Source organism: Bombus affinis, chromosome 1, assembly GCF_024516045.1.
Source record: "Bombus affinis isolate iyBomAffi1 chromosome 1, iyBomAffi1.2, whole genome shotgun sequence".
NCBI lineage: Eukaryota > Metazoa > Arthropoda > Insecta > Hymenoptera > Apidae > Bombus > Bombus affinis.
Window position 1 is genome coordinate 7,312,590 of NC_066344.1, and position 19,775 is coordinate 7,332,364.

At 43.9% G+C, this 19,775-nt stretch overlaps 1 protein-coding gene across 5 annotated transcripts in view; it reads left to right on the top strand.

Moving 5' to 3' along the window:
• Positions 1–19,775, top strand: part of LOC126919906 (uncharacterized) — a 303,683-nt gene that overhangs the window by 48,863 nt on the left and 235,045 nt on the right. For all 5 annotated transcript variants that reach the window (XM_050729613.1, XM_050729590.1, XM_050729594.1 and 2 more), the window contains exon 3: positions 18,611–18,808. In XM_050729613.1, the coding sequence (XP_050585570.1) occupies positions 18,611–18,808 (198 nt within the window). The remainder of the gene's footprint in view (positions 1–18,610; positions 18,809–19,775) is intronic.

The window sequence follows — 19,775 nt, forward strand, 5'->3', positions numbered from 1 at the left end:
TCTCGCCATTCAATTTTCAGTGACCACCGTCACGTGATCGTAAACCATTTTACAAGCAGGTCACGCGCGCTTAGTAATTCCGATTATGGCCGAGCAACTCAAGGTTTCGGTCTCGCCCTTTGACGCTGAGTCCGTCGATAATCTTCCATGCAACGTACGTGCTGTTAGGACCTGGAAATGTTTGGAAGATACAGATTTTCCCATTTTACTACATTCGAGAAAACCACTTGATCAGCGGTGGGTCTTGTTATGAGACTTCAAAGGAGACCGGAAGAGCAAGGTTAAACGAACCTGTTAATAAAGACCGGTGGCCGATTGAAAAAGTTGATTGAATCCGTCCCGGGCGAAAGCAGTTTTCGTCGAAGGACGATCCTCCTCTTCTCTCTCTCGCGTGCAATAAGATACTCGCGCTTTTTACCCAGCGACGATGACTCTCTTCTCTCTTCTTTTTCTCTCGCGCTGGTGGCCGGCATGACCGGTAGAAAGCACCCGGCGACCAGTTGATCGCACTTCACCGGTTTCTTTGGCAAAGAAAGCCGAGAACCCGAGTCAGCCCGGGTTGAACGCCGTTCTATGGAAAGTCTGGCGAGGAGAGAAGCGACACAACGGGATGAAAGGACGTGGAGAAGAAGTACCAAGGAAGGATAGAGGCAAAGGACGAGGAAGGAAAGGATAAGGAAGGATTAGCGGCGTGTTAGCAACGCTTGTAGTCCGTCAGCCACCACGACACTGGATGTCTTTCTTCATTAAAGACCGTTCAGACGTCCCGGTGTGTCGAGACGTCCATCTGGACGGCTCAATCGAGACCCTGCTACGACGGGAGGATACCCCCCTGGTGCGAACAGACCCGTTTCCATGCGCGAAACCATCCCGATAGTTCGCCATCTTTCGGCTCATCATCGTGCCTGGCATATCGCAATTAAAGGTCACCCTTGTCCGAGCCACTTGCCCCGTAGAGAAACTAACGTTCCACTTGCTTTTACCTTGGTCTATTTTCATGACCTACAGACATTGTACAGAGTGTGTGGAAAGGCGATTACGACGTACGTATTCTGAGCGTAACTGTATATTATTGCGATCATCTGGTATAGAACATCGAGGCTTACTACTGTCCAACTGTAGTATCAAGAAGGTAGTAGACTCTTGGTATGGCATTCTTACGATAAACTTTATGTAAATACTAAGTACACGAATACGCAATGCGGGAAACAAAATCGGAAGGTTCCCAGTACTCTGTTGTTCGAAAGAATTTTTCCACGGCGAAAAGTCGATAGGGAGAGTATATAGGAACCATAGAAGCGAAGTCGTCCGAGGATCAATATTTGCCGTCTTGTCTAGCGCTGACTTGGACGTAGTCGAGAACACTACATCGAACCAATACCGCTTCACCAGTGACACGAAGCATCCATCTCCCTTTTCGTTCTATGGCATCTTTATCTTACTTCACCCTCAGTCGTAGAATCTTCAAAAATGCTGAAAGCTTCTTCCATTTGTGAAAGTTCATAATGTAAATACGATATACGTCGTTCGTACCAAACTTTTCTAAAAAATTCGTCGAAAATTCCCTCGTGTGTCTCTTTCATAGAAAAATGACTATGAAGGTATCGAACTAAATATCTTTCTTTTCTTCCGATAGAATCTTCGTCCCTTCTCCCACTTCCACTTCTCCTCCACTTCCTCGAATCTTTAAAAAAGACCGAAACGTTCAAGCGTGAAACGTTCGTAGCCTTAAATAAAATACGTTATTCGTACGATTTCTACCAGAAAACTTGTCGAAAATTTCCACGTGTCACTATCTCACGGAAAAATGAAAATGAAAGTTCATAGAAGCTGACTGCTGTTAGTCGGCAGCCGCTGTCCGCTCGGTGTTTGCGCACGGAAGCGTGTGTTTGCGTTGGTGCGCGGTGCAAGTGTGCCGTGTTCCTTGGACAGGCCGCTTGATCGGCGCCCATGACGTTAATGCTTCCTGCAACCTGGAAGCGGATAACCTCGCGTCGTGAACTGAGGATCGTCGACCCAATGACGTTTCCATCGTCGACCCCAAGTGTCGTGGCGAAAAGGGGTCAACGATGTCGCGAAGCAGTTGAATCGTCGATTCGTTCGATGGTCGAGAAAGTATATTTTGGAAACTGTATTGGGAAACGTAAACATCTCCAGGTGGCTTCTGATGGGTGGTCGACGTTGTCGAAGATCTGTTTGGAGAAAGTTGGAATATGATGTTCCTATTGGCAGGTTTGACGTTGGTTAATTGATCGATTGGTATTTGAAATTTAACCATCGTCCCCGATAGTGTTTTACGATGTTAGGATCAGTCCTGGAAGGTAGTGGATCGGTTGATTGGGTCTGAGAAATTGTAACTCTATGTTCGATAGGGTAAGCTAATAAGTGGAAACAGTTTGCGTGAGTTTGAAGATTAGACAAGTAGATTATTGACTCTACTAATTGTAGGTTTTACTGGTTACCCTTTAAACGCAAACATGCTACAAACATCTTGTTAATTTGTAAAATCAACTTTCTCTATTCTAAGATGTTACATATAAAAATTTCAATGGCCGGCCTCAACCTTCTTTACTCCGATTAGTTGCACAAGAATCCCACAACTTTCCAAACTTAGTCCTTCTTTCTATACTATAGAAAGAAATAGATGGAACCATGATGAAATATTTGCCAACAAATTTTCAGTTTTGGTAGTTTTGCCAGTAAAATAGCAATTGAAAAGATCTAATTCTCGACAGAGAAAAATCTTTCTTTCCAAGATCTATGGTAAAGATTTCTCTTTTTAATAAAGGAGAATCTAATTCGGAACGATTAATCGAATTGGAAGTTCATTAAAACTCCCCATTTACCGTTATTCTCCACTTTTCCCGCTATACAAGGAGTCAGATAGCATAACTCTAGTTATCATCGAACAAAGTTCCGCTACAAGATTCCCTAATCTATCTTCCCGATTCGTTTCACCAACGGTTCACCAAATGAACTCGAAAGAACCGTCTAGGAACAAGGAAAGCTCGTGGTGGCGTTCTGTACCGTTGGTGGAGCTTTGAGAGCGGCAGCGAGGTTAGAAGAAACGGGACGATAGCGCGGTACAAGTCCTTTCCATCGTGTCCCCTCTGATTTGCATGAAGTTAGCCTGTTACGGAACGGTTGCAAAGCGAGCCCGTTTCCACCCACGCGAGCGTGCGCCGCCGGCTGCCGTTTGCAAAAGGCACCGCGCGTTCCGCTTGCTAAACGCGCGCGCGCCCGCTCGCACGCTGCTGACAGAACGCGCTTACTGTGCTGTCCACCGCGGCGACACGCACAATGCGCCCCTGACCAAGCTTTTACGGTCTTTATCACTCGAATCTATCGGCCTTCTCCTTCTTGCTTATTGGATCCGTGGCTAAACTATGTTACTATCAAAGCCGCGGAGAGTTGCAGCGAACGGATTGGATTCCGCACACATGTTTGGATTTATTAAGGGTTCCGTTAGCGGCTCGTTTCCTGTTGCGGCCGATCGGTGAGGTTGCAGATAGTGGAGAGTAGGAATTAGGATTGATAAATGGAGGGAGGGGCTGGGTTATTGCGCACGTGGGTTTTTGGGATAGCTTGGGGGATGATGTAGAGTGGTAAGGGAAGATGAGTGTGTTGGAGAATGATTGTAGATTGTATTAATCCTCCAGCCGCGGGCGATTTTCATATTTTTCTGTACAAAATCGCGGATGAAATTTATATCTTGTACATGTATTGTATTATCATAAGGAGACTTTTAACGCAATAAAAAAAAGTCAGCATAAGCGAGTAAAAGCAATTAAAAACGTTAGCAACATAGAAATAATTTGCATAAATGTGCATGTCTCCACTGAAGCTTCGAACGTGTGATAAAAAGACAAAGAACAATAAACACCGTTTTACGTGGCAGTTCTTCATCTGCACTAAAGTTAACAAAGTCCCTACGTTAGTTTTTAGATCGTCCAAGGATTTCATTCCAGGAATCCGACATTATTGCGCACTTACTGTCGCTTAAAAATGCAAATGCCTCGCTAACGACCATACTAGTCGAGACCACTTAGCCTAAAGTAAGACATAAAGATGCGATCGTCCCTGCCCCGAGACATCGTTCTTCCCCTATCCCTGATTCGTTGCGTTCGTTCTCGATTAATTAGCGCGTAGCTTAATTACCCGGCGCGTTTGCTCGAGAGAATTAGCCAGAGGTATAGCGCATAGTTCCACGCGAGGCTCGCGAGCACCGGTAGCTCGCGCTTCGTTCTGAACTATTCCAGTTATCCTCACGGTGTTATCAAGATGGATTCCAGCCGAACGATATGGTTCGCGGAGAAATATGAAACGCGAAAATAATTAGTCGTGACACCTAACAATTTGACGAAGAATGTGGCATTTTCCGTATCGTTTTTCCGTATATACGCCGAGATAAGAAGAAGAAAAAACTATGATCGCACGATTGTTTCTTCTTTTTTTTTGGAAAGTTACTTATCTTATCGCTGTGTGACACGACGTGCCAATTTGAGCGATGTAAAAGACAGTCTATCGTAACCTCGACCTTTCCGGGTACCTCTCAAAATTTCTAGTAGATCGTAATTCGAATCAAGGCGTTGTCTATTCTTGTCTACGACCTCGAACTCGGAGCCGCCTCGCGATTTATCACGATTCCGCTTGTCTCTCCGTCTCGAATCGCCTCGACTTCGTGGATGTTGATTAATAATGCAGACGAGTTGCATCGTATGCATCGATAAACCCTCGTGTCTTCTTATTAGCAAAGATGAACGTTACCTGAATGGTGGCCTCGATTAATTATTCGCCGGTGATAGATGCCACGTCCTTGTACAAGCGTTCTGCAGTCCAGAGAAAGAATTTTTCCTGTTGTTCGGACCAAGGATTTGGACTAGGTTGGAAACAGCTGTTGGTGGTCCAATTACGAAGGCAGTACGGTTCAGTGAACCGCGAAATTGCCATTACATTCTTTTTTCTATGAAAATCTAATTTTCTATGGCATTTGACATTTTTCCATTCTGCCTGTCGCCATTAGGAAGTGGCGACTTCAAGTAGTAAATTAAACTACAAAAATATCGAGTTAATATTTTTACATTTAATAAGAAGTATCGTACCATTAAGAGGAATTCTTTTCAAATATTTTCCACATACACCGTTTCATCAAATAGCCACGCAAGTGACTTCATCTGTACCAAACGGTATAGCAATCACCGGTAATCCATGATTCGATTGAAATTAACGTAATTACTCTCCGCTTCGTTTTAACGAACGTAGAATCCTCGTTACGGTACGATACCGCGATTTCCTTTAAATTACAATCCCTGGAATCGTCGCGATGCAATTAAGGGGTAATTAATACTATCTCTTGTACGTAATCGAGCGATGTCTCAGCGCTCATCGCTCGATCACGTTCCTCAATTCTAACTCTAACTCTAACACGAATCACGGGCTATTGTCATAACTGTCCGCGGATATTACGTCGCTGGCTTTAATTCAACGGTTGAGGCCCAACGGTTGATAGGGTTTTGCGGTCGAGGCTGGTTAATCCAAGCCGATTCGAATAACGAAACCGACACAGCGTTACGTAAAACGGCCACTTCTCATTCGGATCCTTCCTATCATTTCTGATCGGATAACAGGAGATGAAATGACGAGGCTGGTTGGATGTTCGTGAAATTGCGTTTCGTTTACACTATCGTTAAGGGAACAATTGAAATTTCTAACAAATTGCTCCATATTCCTGAATTTCTTTTTTCCAAACATTTCACGTTATGGAAATTCCACGTTTATAAAACGTATCTTCTATGTAAATTCTACAACTTTATGAAATTTGAGGAAATTTCAAAAGTATCTTCATAATTTCGATAAATTCTTATATAAAAATCGATGTTCTACCTTTACTCCGACTCTACCAATGATTCTGACCTCGTAAATTTCCCCTCATAAGCGCGTACCACTGCGTAACACCGTTCAGTCCGTTCCAATATAACTTAACCCAGCAAGAAATTCCCGGTGATGGCGTTAAATGTTTATAAAGGGCAGTGACCTGTTTCTTGGCTGTGCAGGAATGGCGTAAAGTCGATGGGCAAATATTTGCGGTATCATCGTAGTCGGGAGGTGAACACGTTCAGCTCGCAGGGTTAATAAAGGCGGAGAACGGCTCGAAAGAACGGATAAAGAGAAAGAGAACGAAAGGGAGTTAAAACGGAGGGACGAGGAAACGAAGGGAGAAGGAAGCTCGAAGCGCTTGAGAGAGGCGGTTGCTTCTGTGGTCGATCGGTACGCGAGCATCGAGATCCGAGTTTCCACCTACGAGTCGCCGGAAGGGACAGTTTCCGCGGTCCGAGAGCAACGGGGATTTCATTTGCCGCGCGATTCAAGGCGGCTCGGTGATCTCCAGGCGGCGTCTGTCCTTTCTTTTATGCAGCACGCTCGGATCCCTCGTGATCGTCGTGCCATGCGCGAGGTGAAAGTCTATCTCCTCGGATCCTTCGCCTGCCTCGTTGCTTTCTTTCTCCTTCTTCGATTTTGTACACCTAATCCTGATATAAGCTCCGTTACAGATATACACGATGAGCGGAGAAAAATAAGGAACGGTGTAATCAGCGCGATTAATCGAAACTATTGAAATTTTACTGAATAAAAATAGAGACTCGTGATTCGAGGTGTATCCCATTCGTTAAAATTATTATAAAACGAAATCAGCTTAGAAGTCTACTATCTTAAGTCACGGCCAAGATAGATTCGTGTTCTGACGAATTTGTCAGGATAATCAAATATACTATATTATGGACACGGATGTATATGGAGTTTCGTCTACGGATATCTCATTCATCAGAACATGATACAATTGGTCAGCAGGTGTCCTATGTTCTATACAGTGCGCATATTGGGATATATTCAACATATTTTGCAACACATTACGATGTAGACATAGTTTAACGTTCTTCTTTCACTGGGTAAGGATCACTTGCTTCTACGTTGCTGCAAACTCGCTAGAGAAGAATCGAGGCTGATTTTTTCACGAACACGGATAAGCAGGCTATACGAGATTATATACATCTCGCTCGAAACATGGAAAATCACGCGGAGGTTGAGGAAATTCGACTCCCTTGAACTAGCTGTACTCGTTCATCACCCAGGGACTTTGTTACCGCCGCGGATGTTGCACAACGCGCGAATACGAGTGAGTCTCCAAGCTGATTTACGGGGTGCGTGTTTCCCGGCCTCGAGCGGTTCCTGTCGTCCGATCCACCGATAACTTCGTGGATACATGGAAACGTTTTTGAAGAGAATGTAACGGCCAGGGATCGCCGTTGTTGCCAGCGATCTTCTAGCGAAGGATCGATAAATTGGATCGATAGCGTGGGTGTGTTGATTTGGTGAGAAAGTAAATGACGATGTTCGTCTTTGCGGATGAGAGGATCGCGCGTTGTTTAGCGCGTTAAGCGACTGTGATATGTTTTAATTTTCTAAATTCTTAGCGAAGCCTGTATACTTTTAACTCTTTTTTTTCGCCTTATAATTATATTTTTGGAATTTACTTTTGACAATTGGAATTTTTATAGAAATTCAGAAGCAGTTATATTAGGTTGGCGACTAAGTGATTGCACAATCCGCAATAAATATGGACTATTATTTAAAAATACTGTTGTATCGATGTTTTTCAATTTTTCTAACATGGATCAAATATTTTCAATTGGAAGATTTCTATTCCAAGTGGTATGTTAAATAAGACAAGAACATAAAATGTGTATTATTTTTGTCGGTAATTTTGTTAAAATCATATAGAGCAAATATTCGGCGTTAATAGCGACGGGACTGAAAGTTATTACAGTATCCTCAACGATCCTAGAAATCGATTCATCATTTTCGAGATATTATCCGCGATGGATCGGGCAATCGACGAATCAAATAACGACATCGTTCTCCCCTTTATAGACCCGTCACCTCAACCTCCATTATCCTTAAAAGCCATCTCGCCGCGTCCTTTCTCGCTTACGATTTTCGACCGCGCCAAAGCCTCCGTCTTACATAATCGTACGTACGGTAATTTTCCTTCGAGTTAACGACACTGTGGCAATTCGACGTGGAGATTTCCGTTGCGCAACACCGTTCGCCGCTTCGAAATTTGCAGTAAACGGGTGCGATTTGCGGGACGATGTAACGCAAGAAAATTGGAGCAAATATTACAGGTTATAGCGAGCAAAAGCGACGGGAGGAAATGTTCGCGTGTAGAACGTTTGTTGGAGTTAAAGCGCTTCCGCGACTTCTTTGCGGGTGGCCCTCGTGCCAGCCGCAATTAATTTCAACCGTACACGCAACGAGAATTTAATCGCGCGGATCCACGGGAACGACTCGGAGGTTGTGTCAAAATTTCGTTTTCGAATTCTCCTTGACGTTTCCTGATGAGGTTCGATAGTTAATTAAAAGTTCGAATTATGCGAATTTAAAGATTCAAACATGAATTTGAATTTGAGTTTGTGTTTGAGTTTAAGTTTGAGTTTGAAAGTAGAAATGATCTTTACTTATTGGACACTCGGAACTCAATTGGACACAAATTGAAAGATCTGAAACTTCTCTGTTCAAGATCGACAATAAAAGTGAAGTAATTTCAAAGCGCTTTATACGTAGTAACTTCATAGTACCAATTTGCAAGCAATGTAGATGGCGATTGATTTATTACAGCGCGCACGATATTTCCGCAGAACTCGCGAGCGACATTAAGAGCATAATTGGCAATGTCGTTGATAACGTGAAACGCGAATTATAGTAATTACCGAATGAATTTTTCAGTTGAGTCGCGTTTTCTATGCATTTACGCGCGCTTGTCAACCAACTAGGACCAATGTTCTGCTTGATTTTTAGATTTGGAGGAGAGAGTTAAACGATATCGACTGGTAAATAGGTGTCTTGTACGATCTGTCGCGTTTCCATTATTACTCGTTCCCCTGCTCCGCGTTATTCGACTTTCCCTTATTTGTTTCGTGGCTCGTGTAGCGAGCTTTTCGATCTGTTCGATTCTTATAAAAACGTTTCACAGGCTGTAGCACATACCTTGGCATATACTGGCGATGTTACATTTCAGAATTTCTTGCTACGTCATATAAGAAACGATCTTGTAAATCTCCCTTACGATAGCACAAGTTCGTTTCTAAATAAATTGTACGAGTTCTCTGAACTTCCGTAAAGTGAATTTTCGTGACGCATTATGTTACGTTCGGTAACTATCTACACAAACCAGGCCCAGATGTCTACACACCCTTATTGCGTATCCTCAGCAATCTTAAGGACCCACCATCTTGGTAGTCTCATAGTTAAGGTCCCTCAGACCAAATATGTATCTGTTTACTTCAAGTGTTGCTTGGTATTTAGTGTCTACTCCGGGAAGGTACAAGAAATTTGGTTTTTCCCACCTACGGTGTCTCCCTCTAGCAACTTTCTCTCGGAGACGGCTAGAACCCTTCCTTGCCCACCAACCTTTTTCTTATCCAATTGGAAGCAATGACTGTTGCCCTCACTTTCCTGGCCAAAATTGCCATCAACGAATCCGATGTGCTAGAACACCCATCAATAGCTTTCCTCCGCCACAGCATCGTCACCTAATTTCACAAATTTTCCATTTTTAGATCAGTCAACATCCCTTGACTGGTTTTCCACCCTTAAAATCAGTCTTCTATTTAATCTACATATGTCTATGTCTATAAAGTAACTGTCTATATCTATAAAGTTGTTGGAATAAAATGTATATTGTAACCTGTTACTTCAGTGTTATAATCAGTTCAACCACCTCTACTATCCTAAACGAAATAAGGGATCGATCATTTCGTGGCGTCTATTATCTAATCGTAACGGAAATTTAAAACTCCCGTTGGCGCGCTTCCTCGCGTCTCTCCGCAAACGGTCGAACACATTGGAAAAACTTTTTTAGGAAATTCCGTGTGTAGCGCATGCTCCAGAGCCATACGATAGAACTCGTCAAAAAATCATAAAACATTCCAAGTTCTAAGCTTGAAATTCGAAATACTATGATATTTCCTGCTGGGAACGTCGGTGAAAACGGGATGGCGAATCGCGGTGGCGGCCGGCTACGATTACCTTCCCTTTCGCGGCGGGTCGTTTACGCGACGCGGCGCGACTCTGCGACGGTTAAAGCCGCGCGGCGTTTGTAAGGAGCGGGCTGGTCGCTCGTAGCGCCAGCGCGGAGTCATAAAGGGTATGGGAGCGACACACCCACCGGATGCATTTTACACACTCTGCACCGGTAGGTAAGCCGCGGTGACGTCATCGTCCTATATACAGGGTGCTGCAGCCGTGACCCGTCGCCGCGACCTGCACAGCCAATTCTTTCCTCCGTTCTGTTGGCGCGCGAAAGTCGGATTCTTGATATCCACCACCGATAATCCAGCATCTGCGTTCCAACTGCCGCGTGACTCTACATATTCCTCGTTACAACTTATACCATTTTTTCTTCGTGTTTACACGCATAGAAACTCAATTAGACTTTAAAACGCTTTATTCCGGCATAATTCTCTTGTCAACGTCGAATCGACCCCTGACTCGTTCTCTCTCGAGTAGTTGTCGAGAGGTGTCAGCGATATCGCGAGCGTGTCTACACAGAGAGATTGTCTCTTTCTCTTTCTGTTTGGCGTGGCTGCATTGCATCGTTGCTCGAGTAACGCAATCGCACGAGTCACGTGCGCCGAGCACGTAATAGAGGCTGGAGAAATTTTTGCTGGATCGGTGATCCGTGGGCTTCGACTTGCGTTCTGCTACAATGTTGCTTCGAGCGTTTTTGCGGGACAGCGAATTAATTGCGCGACCGCAATCAAATCGGTACAGGGTGGAGATTGACGTGGCAGCTGACCGGGGGTGTCGCAATAGGAAGTGCTGCACGGTATTCCGACAATTTTTCTGATTCAGGGTTGCTTTCCACGTTTCACGTCGTTTTCATTAATTTTGATTTCTCGTAGTGAACCGACTTATAGACCGACGTTAGACCGATGCATGCGAAATATCGTTTCCATGGGTTAATACCAATCGTTATGTTTCATCTCGCTGTCAATTATCGTCGATGACACGAAAGAAGAATAAATTTTACTTTGGCATAATCTGTATGGAATATTTGCAAGATTTGTAAAAGAGACGTTACAAATTCGTAATTGACCAACGAATTTTTTAATTAACTTCGTTCTCGAATTCTGTTATCGAAATCGTAATAAACTACTTTTTCGTACTTAGTAGGTGAAAATATTCGTGGAAGTTATTCGTATAAACGTAAATGTAGCATTTGGAGAAAGTTATGCAAATGTTGGGACATATCGATTTTTCAGTAGAAAATGAATCGACAGGGAAGCCATAAAATAACGTTGACAACAACATTTTAAAGAATATTACTATAAATAATACGTGACAATTTGAAGTGAAAGTCACATATTTCCCATACGCTATGTTATCCACCACTCTAATAAAATTATACGAGTTTTCATAGAAAGTTTCATTCTCCCTATCCAACAGATATTTCCCCCGCAAATAGGAGGTAGATTATTTATCTCCTTAGTAGTTTTTCCTTTAAGTAATCTTTTTTCACCCTCGTATAAAAGATCATAAAAATTCTAGAAACAGAAAGAAGGTAACTTCCTCTGCACTCAACCCCCGCAGCGTGGAAACCGGTGAGTTAACGACGGGCATTGGTGGCCGTTTCTAACATGAAATATCGGTCGGTTGTCGTCGATATCTGCCGTTGTAATCTGAGTAGAAACAAATCCTTGGAATGCACCGGGCTGGTTGGATTGAGTCGTCGTCGTCGTCGTCGCTATTGCGATTGCGCTCCGGTCTGCTCGTCGGGGATCGAACACGCCGCGCGTCGGCCTGTTGCGTTCTCGAAAGCGGCTGCCATTGTTCCGTCGACGGAAGACCGTGTTCGCCGTGGAACCGAGATAAGGGATCAATTTTAGATACAAATATCACACTGACATATAAAGTTGTTGCGGCCTCTGTTGTTGTCCTATCCGGGAAAGGTTGATGAACTTCGTTCGATTAGCATCAATCTTTGCGATGAATTTTTCACACTTCTAAACTCTGTTCTCTGTTCTTCTGATACCCTGCGTCTACCGCTAAGGGTAAAATTTATGATTTTTTTCAGAGTTGTTATTTTCTAATGTTTCGATTAATTACGTCTTTGTAATTTTATCGAAGCTTTAAGTTTGTAGCGATTACATCAAACGATCAAATAACGACACCTACCTCCCTACTGCCGAAAGCGGAAAGAAAAAGAAACGCGTGTCTAACGAATCTCACGTGCGTGCCACAGCGTTAGAAAACGACAATTCACGAAGCTTATCGGACTAGCGAGCGAGAGGCACTTCATCAGGCCAGCGCGGGTTTCCACGTGCGGAGATTGATTAATGCGCGTTTCCATCCCGTTCGTGTCCCTCTTCCCCTTTCCTCCTGTGTTCGTTCTGTCTCGCTCGAGAAACTCTCTCCTTCGGCTCGCGGACTCGGTGGTCCGTTGCATTATCCTGATCCTAAACAACGCAGCATTGATGGATATCGCGAGCGCTTCTGGTGTATTGTGCAACCATTCGAAGTTGGCTCGCGGCTCCGCTTCCGATGGCTTTTCTCGGTCGCCGCGGCGATTTAATTAACGACACCGGCCTCTCCACTCTTTCTCTCCGCGTGTTTCGATTTTTCGATAATTACGAAGCGACGCCGCGTCACCGTCGCGTTGGTCGATCGTGAAACAGTCGGCTGGCCGCTTAGGAGAGTTCTTAACGAGACGAGAACGAGAAAATATCGGCGAAAGTAAGTGGATCGAGCTGCAAAAGTGTCCCTGCCACTTCTCACAACGCTTGCAACGTCGATACCTTTAACGAACTTTGCTCAAACACGATCTTCGAGAACGACCGATCGATTCGCGTTTTCTTCTCTATCACGATGGTTATCTGTTCGGTTCGATTGTCGTTGCCCGGTGTCTATCGTCCGGTTCAGGGTCTCGGCCTAGCGGTACACTGTTGCTATTCATGGGAAAGTATGATAGCGTTTGAAGCACGGTCGTGAAGTTTGTACTTAAGATAATTTGATTTGATCCTCGTTCGCACGACGAGGTGTAGATTTCAAACGGTGATTGGAAACTTAGTTTTAATAATAATATAAATTTATCGATTGTAAGATCTTGGTAAATTAGATAGAAGCATACATAGACGTAGCAGACGTAGACAAGCATATTACATAGACGTAGGAAAGCGTTCTCCATAAAACTGCAACGAAGAAGCAGCTTTTCTGGTTTCAAAATGTTGATTTCTCTGCTGTTGAGACAGCTAAAGGATCTTTGCAAATCGACCACGAAATCTTGTAGAAGCATTGAAAGGACGAGTCAGTGAGACGAAGGAAACGAAGTACTTACGGAGAAGTAGAATAGGAATTTTCACGCAGACTCAAGGGGAATCGACCGCGAGAGAATCGCAGGCAGAGACTGGTGCGAATTCGCCACAAGCCCTCGCGAATACCGGCCACGTAAGAAGTGTCAGACACGCCAGCGAGAGTGATAACCCGTCAGTTATATAAATGTATTAAATTATATTCTATGCCGCAGACACGCATCGCGGAGAATGGACTGGACGTCTGGCTGATTGGTTAGGGAGATCGTGTAACAAATGTTTTCACGATCTGTATTATTCCCGCGCGAGAAAAGTGTTCTATGCTCTCTGCCTGCAGCCTGTCTCTTTCTCTCTTTTTCTCTTTCCTTCTTCTTCCTCTCGGTTACGTTTCATTGTTTCCATTATGATCACCATAGATTCCCATGACCGGAGTTTTCGAGCCGCGATCTGTGTCACGGTGAAGACAAATCTCCCGGGATTACATTAGATCATTGCGAAATCTGTACACCTCGAATATCTGTTCGGCTCGAACGTACTAATCAAATGTTCACCGGTTGACGTGGTCGCTCGATACAAACTGGTTTACACGAGCAGAACGCTGTCTCGGACAGTTCGACGAATTAATAACGATTGGTGCCGATGGAAAAACGTGATCCAGGCGTAGATATTAATTGTTCTCTTGAAACACCTTTGGCTTGTAGCAACAGTATGTGGGTGTTACTCGAATCGTGTACGTTCATGATAAACCGTATAGTGATCGAGGATGACAGGTATTAGCTTCCGTCAATTTGAATTATTTGCTGAGAAACTTACGAATATCATTCGTAAAGTCACAGCCTTCCTATCGTACGAGCAAACGTCAATTTTGTCGTCTTACAAGATTTTATTATACGTACGAGAATAACGACTGAACAATAAAATCAATTTTATCAGTAACTTAACTTGTTCAAAATAAGCAAATATGCAAATACCCTGGAGCAACGGTATTTATAAACGTTCGCACCGAGTCGGCTAAGGTTTTCGAGCAAGTTTACCCTCTCGCGCAACGTTCACCCTTTTCCTCCCACTTTCTCCCAAGTGGGGGAGACTCCATCTCCCACAAAATCCCAATCATACACAAAAACTCAGACCGTGCTGCAACATGAAATTCGCGAGTACGTACGAAATGCAAATTGGTGGGCGTGAAAGGAACTCGCGGCGCTTATAACGGGACGCGATTAAACAAAGCGACCGGTTAAACAAAGGGGCTAATCAAGGCCCACCCCGTGGCGTTCTCGGTCAATTTCAATTCCGCGATCGTTCCAGCTTTGCTGTCAGCGAGACGGGCGCATGAAAAAGGCAGGGTTGCTGGCATGCTGACGTCCCAATTCTCCTCGCGTTCTTTCTATGCCGGCACTCCGCTTTGTACCGCCGACAATTTCGACTCTCTCTCTCTCTCTCTCTTTCTCTATTTTTCTCTCTTGCGTTATACTTTTTTCTACCCTTCTCACCCTCCGATGACTCTCCCTCTCTCTCTCTTTTTCTTTTCGTTGCAACGTAGCTTAATGAATGCATTCGCTGCGGGGATTTGAGCGAATTCGATCGAAGGCTCTTGTAGTAGTTGATCCGATTGATGTTTGGTGGGGCGAGTTTGTAAGGGAAACGGCCACTGAAATTCGTTTGAAGTATCTTTGATTTCGTTATGCCAGGTTAAATTGTCGGGCTTTATCGAATGTTTGCTTGGAGGTTGATTAATTTGGCATTGTTTTGGTAGCGAGCTCTCGTTTGGAAGTATTGTGTATCTACAATTTAGGTTTGGTTGAAATTAGGGAATGAGGAAGTTTTTAAATGAGACAAATTTTAGAATTTCTGGAAAAAATATTTTCATTTGTTCAAGCTGTTTATGATAGCGATCCCTGTTGAACTTTTGTGCTAGATTTGTCAATCTTATCGTGTTATTAGTGAGTATAGCTGCAGTTTATCAATAAGATCATTAAATATAGAATCTTCGAAACTCGTATGTAAATTCCCAACGAACTTCCCACCTAACTCTCATTAGAATATTTAAATCTAATTTATTAATAATACATCTGCCTTCAAAACCCACCACGTGCTTCTAAACATCGAAGCGTGTTTAGTCCAGCATTTCATAAATCACATTATCACAGGGAAGTGTAGATACATTACGGTGAATCAAGAGCGGACTGTTCGTGCGAGCAAACGCATTAATAAACAATATGCCTCCATAAGGTGGTCTATTAAAACAGCTAGCGCTGTAGCCACGGTTAATTTATGCGAACCCTCGGCTTCCACGTCCCTTTCCATTCTCCGGAATCCCCATAGGGACGAGACCATCCTCCCTAACGAGTCTTTTATCCACCGTCGACTTACCCTTTTCCCATAAATTTCGACTGACCAAATATTGGTATTGACGAACCCTGAAATGGCCCTATTATTCGAATATCGTCGTATCCTGAGGGTCGGACTCCCGTTCCACCACGAAAATTATCGATACTCGGCATTATCGATCCAGCGAGACAATAGCTGATTTATACTACTCGTTTATGAGATCGACAACAGTTGCTCGAACCATGTAATCGGGACATTACAAATTGAAGTGGCTGTCACTCGAGCGGCGATCCAAGCGAGCGAATAGCGATTGTCGAGGGTGATTTAGATTCTTTTCTTAAACTGTTTGATCTTGTTAGATCGCTGTTTTCAGAGAAAGGAATGTATTTGTTCTACCTAGTTTATGCTTTTGTTTGTGAAATCCACGAGAATATGTCGCTATTACTTTATTCGAGCTTGTAAAGTCCGATGCCGTATTTATACTCGACTACCTTATCTACAATTTTTTTATGTAACGCTATTTCTTTACAAAAACAAGGTTGAGACGATAAGCGTAGGAGCGTGTGAAAAGAAATTCTAGGAATGAAAAAAGACACGAAAAAATGCAAAGGGAGTAGTAGCAATGAAGATAAGTAACGTTTTCTTAATAGTTGTAAGTTCAACACTATCCATTTGCAAATTTGTGATGTGCTACCTTTTAAAGTTGTGACGTCTACTAAATCATTTGAAAATCTCAAGCTGAAACATAATGACAAACAAAAAATATCCCATTAAACTCTCAACCGGACGCATTCCACACGTAGCTCGCGTAAGTTTCGTAGCATTTTCGCTCATCGAGCACGGAGACCAGGCGGATGAGGGCGGATACACGTGGGCGATCGAGTACGCGTATAATGGTTACATCGCGGTGTTCCCCGGTTTCTCGAGTGGCCGCTAAACTGCGATGTTTATGCAGTCCGGTGTAACGATGCACGCCGATATAATGCAGCCACATCGCCGCTGGGGCGACGCATGCCACTTGTCCGCTTCGCCATCCGACGCCCGCCGGCCGAGCGATTCGTAAGCGGATAGCACCGGGTCCCGATCCCCGCTGCGTCGTCGTTCTGCGAACAACCAGCCGATTTTGCTGGAAAGTATCTGGTTTACGGTCTCGAGAGGCCGACCAACTTTGCGTTCCTCGAAAAAGACGAACTGGATCGCCTCGATTCGCATCGATGAAGGCGAAGGGCCACGCGGATTGGAGGAAGGGATCTTGGATAAACGCGTTTACGTCTGCCGGTGATTTGTGTAAATACTAAGGAGAATCGTTCTCTGTCGTTGGTTTTTACGAAGATGGACCTTTTTTCTTTTAGTTTCTTATGGAGTTTGAATCGTTGACACGTTATAGGTGAACGAAGAGATCTCGTGTATTTGTATTTTATTGTCAGAGTCTGTTGACGAAGTACCCTGTGTTTCGTGAAGATATCAGTCAAGAAATTTGATCAAGATTTTATGCTTAGAATAAACGATAAAGTAAGAAGGGTTGACAGTGATTTATTTAACGTGTAATATTTGACACGAAAGAGTAGCTGACGATTAGGTTCGTTTAGTACGTAAAATGTTTAGTTCGTAATGTGTTAGAATTCAACTCTTGAGACTGTAAAATTTTACCACGTAACTGCGCGACTATAAGCAAAAGTACATAGCCAGCTTGAATTAAAGCGAAAAGTTCCTCGATAAATCAGCACCCTCGTTTCAATACACTTTGCGTACATCTCTCGAAAGCACAAAAGACAGGCGGAAGAAGCGGAGTCCAGCGATGCTCCTCGAATTGACGCACATACCTCCCCAAAAGCAAGTTCCAAGAGTTCATTGGAAGTGGTGGACGGGTGCTGCCATAAAATTCAATTTATTCCCCCTTGTTTGTTCTCACTGTTGGGGGAGATCGGTGTCGATAACAGATTCTCCTGGCGTAGGCCATGATTCTATAACAATATGGAAGAGAACTTGGAACCGTTAGCTCGCTTGTCCCCTCGGCTTCTTCGACCGCTTCCCGTTTCCGGAACCATGGCTCAGCGCGTTAAAAGCTTCTGGGAACGCGGAAACCCGAAGGTGTTATGTAACTCAGGAATGTACGCCGCCATATATTACGTGAAATCTCTACATTACGAATATAGTAAGGTAATGGCCAGTAGTAATATCCTTACCCTATTTTGCGCTATTATTATATTATGATATCGTTATGATATTATGCAGGAATAACTGGGCCGATTTCATAGGAGATTTAATCAGACACTATTTCATTGTATATCGACGTACATGTAGTGGCAACAATGTAGTTAATTATCGACTATCTGTTGGAATTAATCTGGTTTGCCCCAGCTTACTACCAGGTATAATAATAATGATCTGGTATTCGTCCATTTATCACGGGGCTACAATAAGGAGATAAGAACGCGCGCATTGTGCTGCTGCGTCCGTGATAAGTGCTGAATATTAACAATGCAACTATCTCGACCTTTACCAGCCATTATACCGTTCATTAGCGATAATGGGGATTGTATATTCAATTATCAATTGTTTTCTAAAATTAATTTCGTGTTCCTGGATTAGGCCTTCATCCAAAAGAATCCCGCGAACAAGGAACAGTTATTCGCTACCGAACTTGTTCCCCGTGCCAAATTTCTAAACTTAAATTCTGATCACGCGTGTAGCTGTGACACTAAAATTAATAAAGTACACGATGGATCGATTTGAATTCCGAATGACTCGCTCGTCACATCGCATTACATCACGTTCCACCACCTGTCGCCATTCTATCACGTCCCAACCCTTGAAATTCATTCCTGTCCAGATACGAACAAGCCACGTCACTTCACGGTAATATGTAACGTTTCTCCGGGAAACAGGCTCATGAAAGGACCGCTCTGTTGCAGGGTCGCGGAGATGTCGCATCGTTGGTCCGGAACTTGCTCGGACCGATTTACGGCGATGGTGTTATCAATCTGCTGATAAGACAGGCCCGGGACATCCTGGTGTGCGCTTATCACGGCAACTTGGAGAACTTCCTCAGGACTTATCTGTCACCAGCCGCGTCCCTTCTGGCGGAAGTGAAGTCTGTCGCCTCCGAAACGGTGAGTTTATTTCCTCTTTTCGCGTAGTCGCTAGCGAATGTACGAGGTTCGTCCGTGAAACTGGATCGTCCGCGAGGCAGGAAAGGTGAAAGAGCGGCGGGAATGCGGCTCAACGGACGGATTGTTCCTCGAAGCGATTAAAGTAATCAGTCTCATAGATGGCTATGTCCAAGTATGGTCGCGACCGGATCCACTTCGCGACCAATTGCGAAATCCGACTTATCGTCCGGATGACACGGCCTTCTATTTATATAACCGGTGACCGATTTAATCGGCGATGAAAGCGCGCATCGAGAAATTCATCTTTTTGTTCGGCGGTTGTTTCTTTGATAGCTGGAGAAGATAGCAGAGTTTCCGATCGGTGTCCTTTGCCTCTGCTACGATCTACGAATTTTTTCTTATCGTAATCTCGGTACCGGTTGAAAAAAAAGAAAGATGCTTAACATTTTACGCTTTTAATATTTATAATTTCAACAGAAAATTGAGGCCAGAAATTAAACGGGAAACGATAGGATCGAAAATGACTTAGAATCTACCAAAATTAAACTTAAAATTAAATTTTTCAGAAAAATCGCGACTTTTCCTTTGACCTGGTACATACGTAGTTACTTAACCTTCCGAAGTTTGTCTCCAATGACACAAGTCGGCTGGCGTGAATGTGATATAACGGCAGATTAACCGAGTAACGCCGTCGCAAAGGTACTCAAGACTAGGTACGCGAGACATTCCAAGAGACAGTTCAGCGCTAACGCTTAGAAATTCAATTAAACCGGCAAGAATTGTCGAGCGAGGAGTGGTCGTCGAGAAGAAAGGCAACCCTTGCCGGTCGATCGTCGCTAATAACACTTGTAGTTGCGGGTAACCGGCCTGTCTCGAATCTCGTGCGACGAGGGTTGTCAGCGCGTCGAAGCACGTGCCTTCACCGAGGTTAATTTATTTACGCGGAGAGCCACGCCAGTGGCACAAA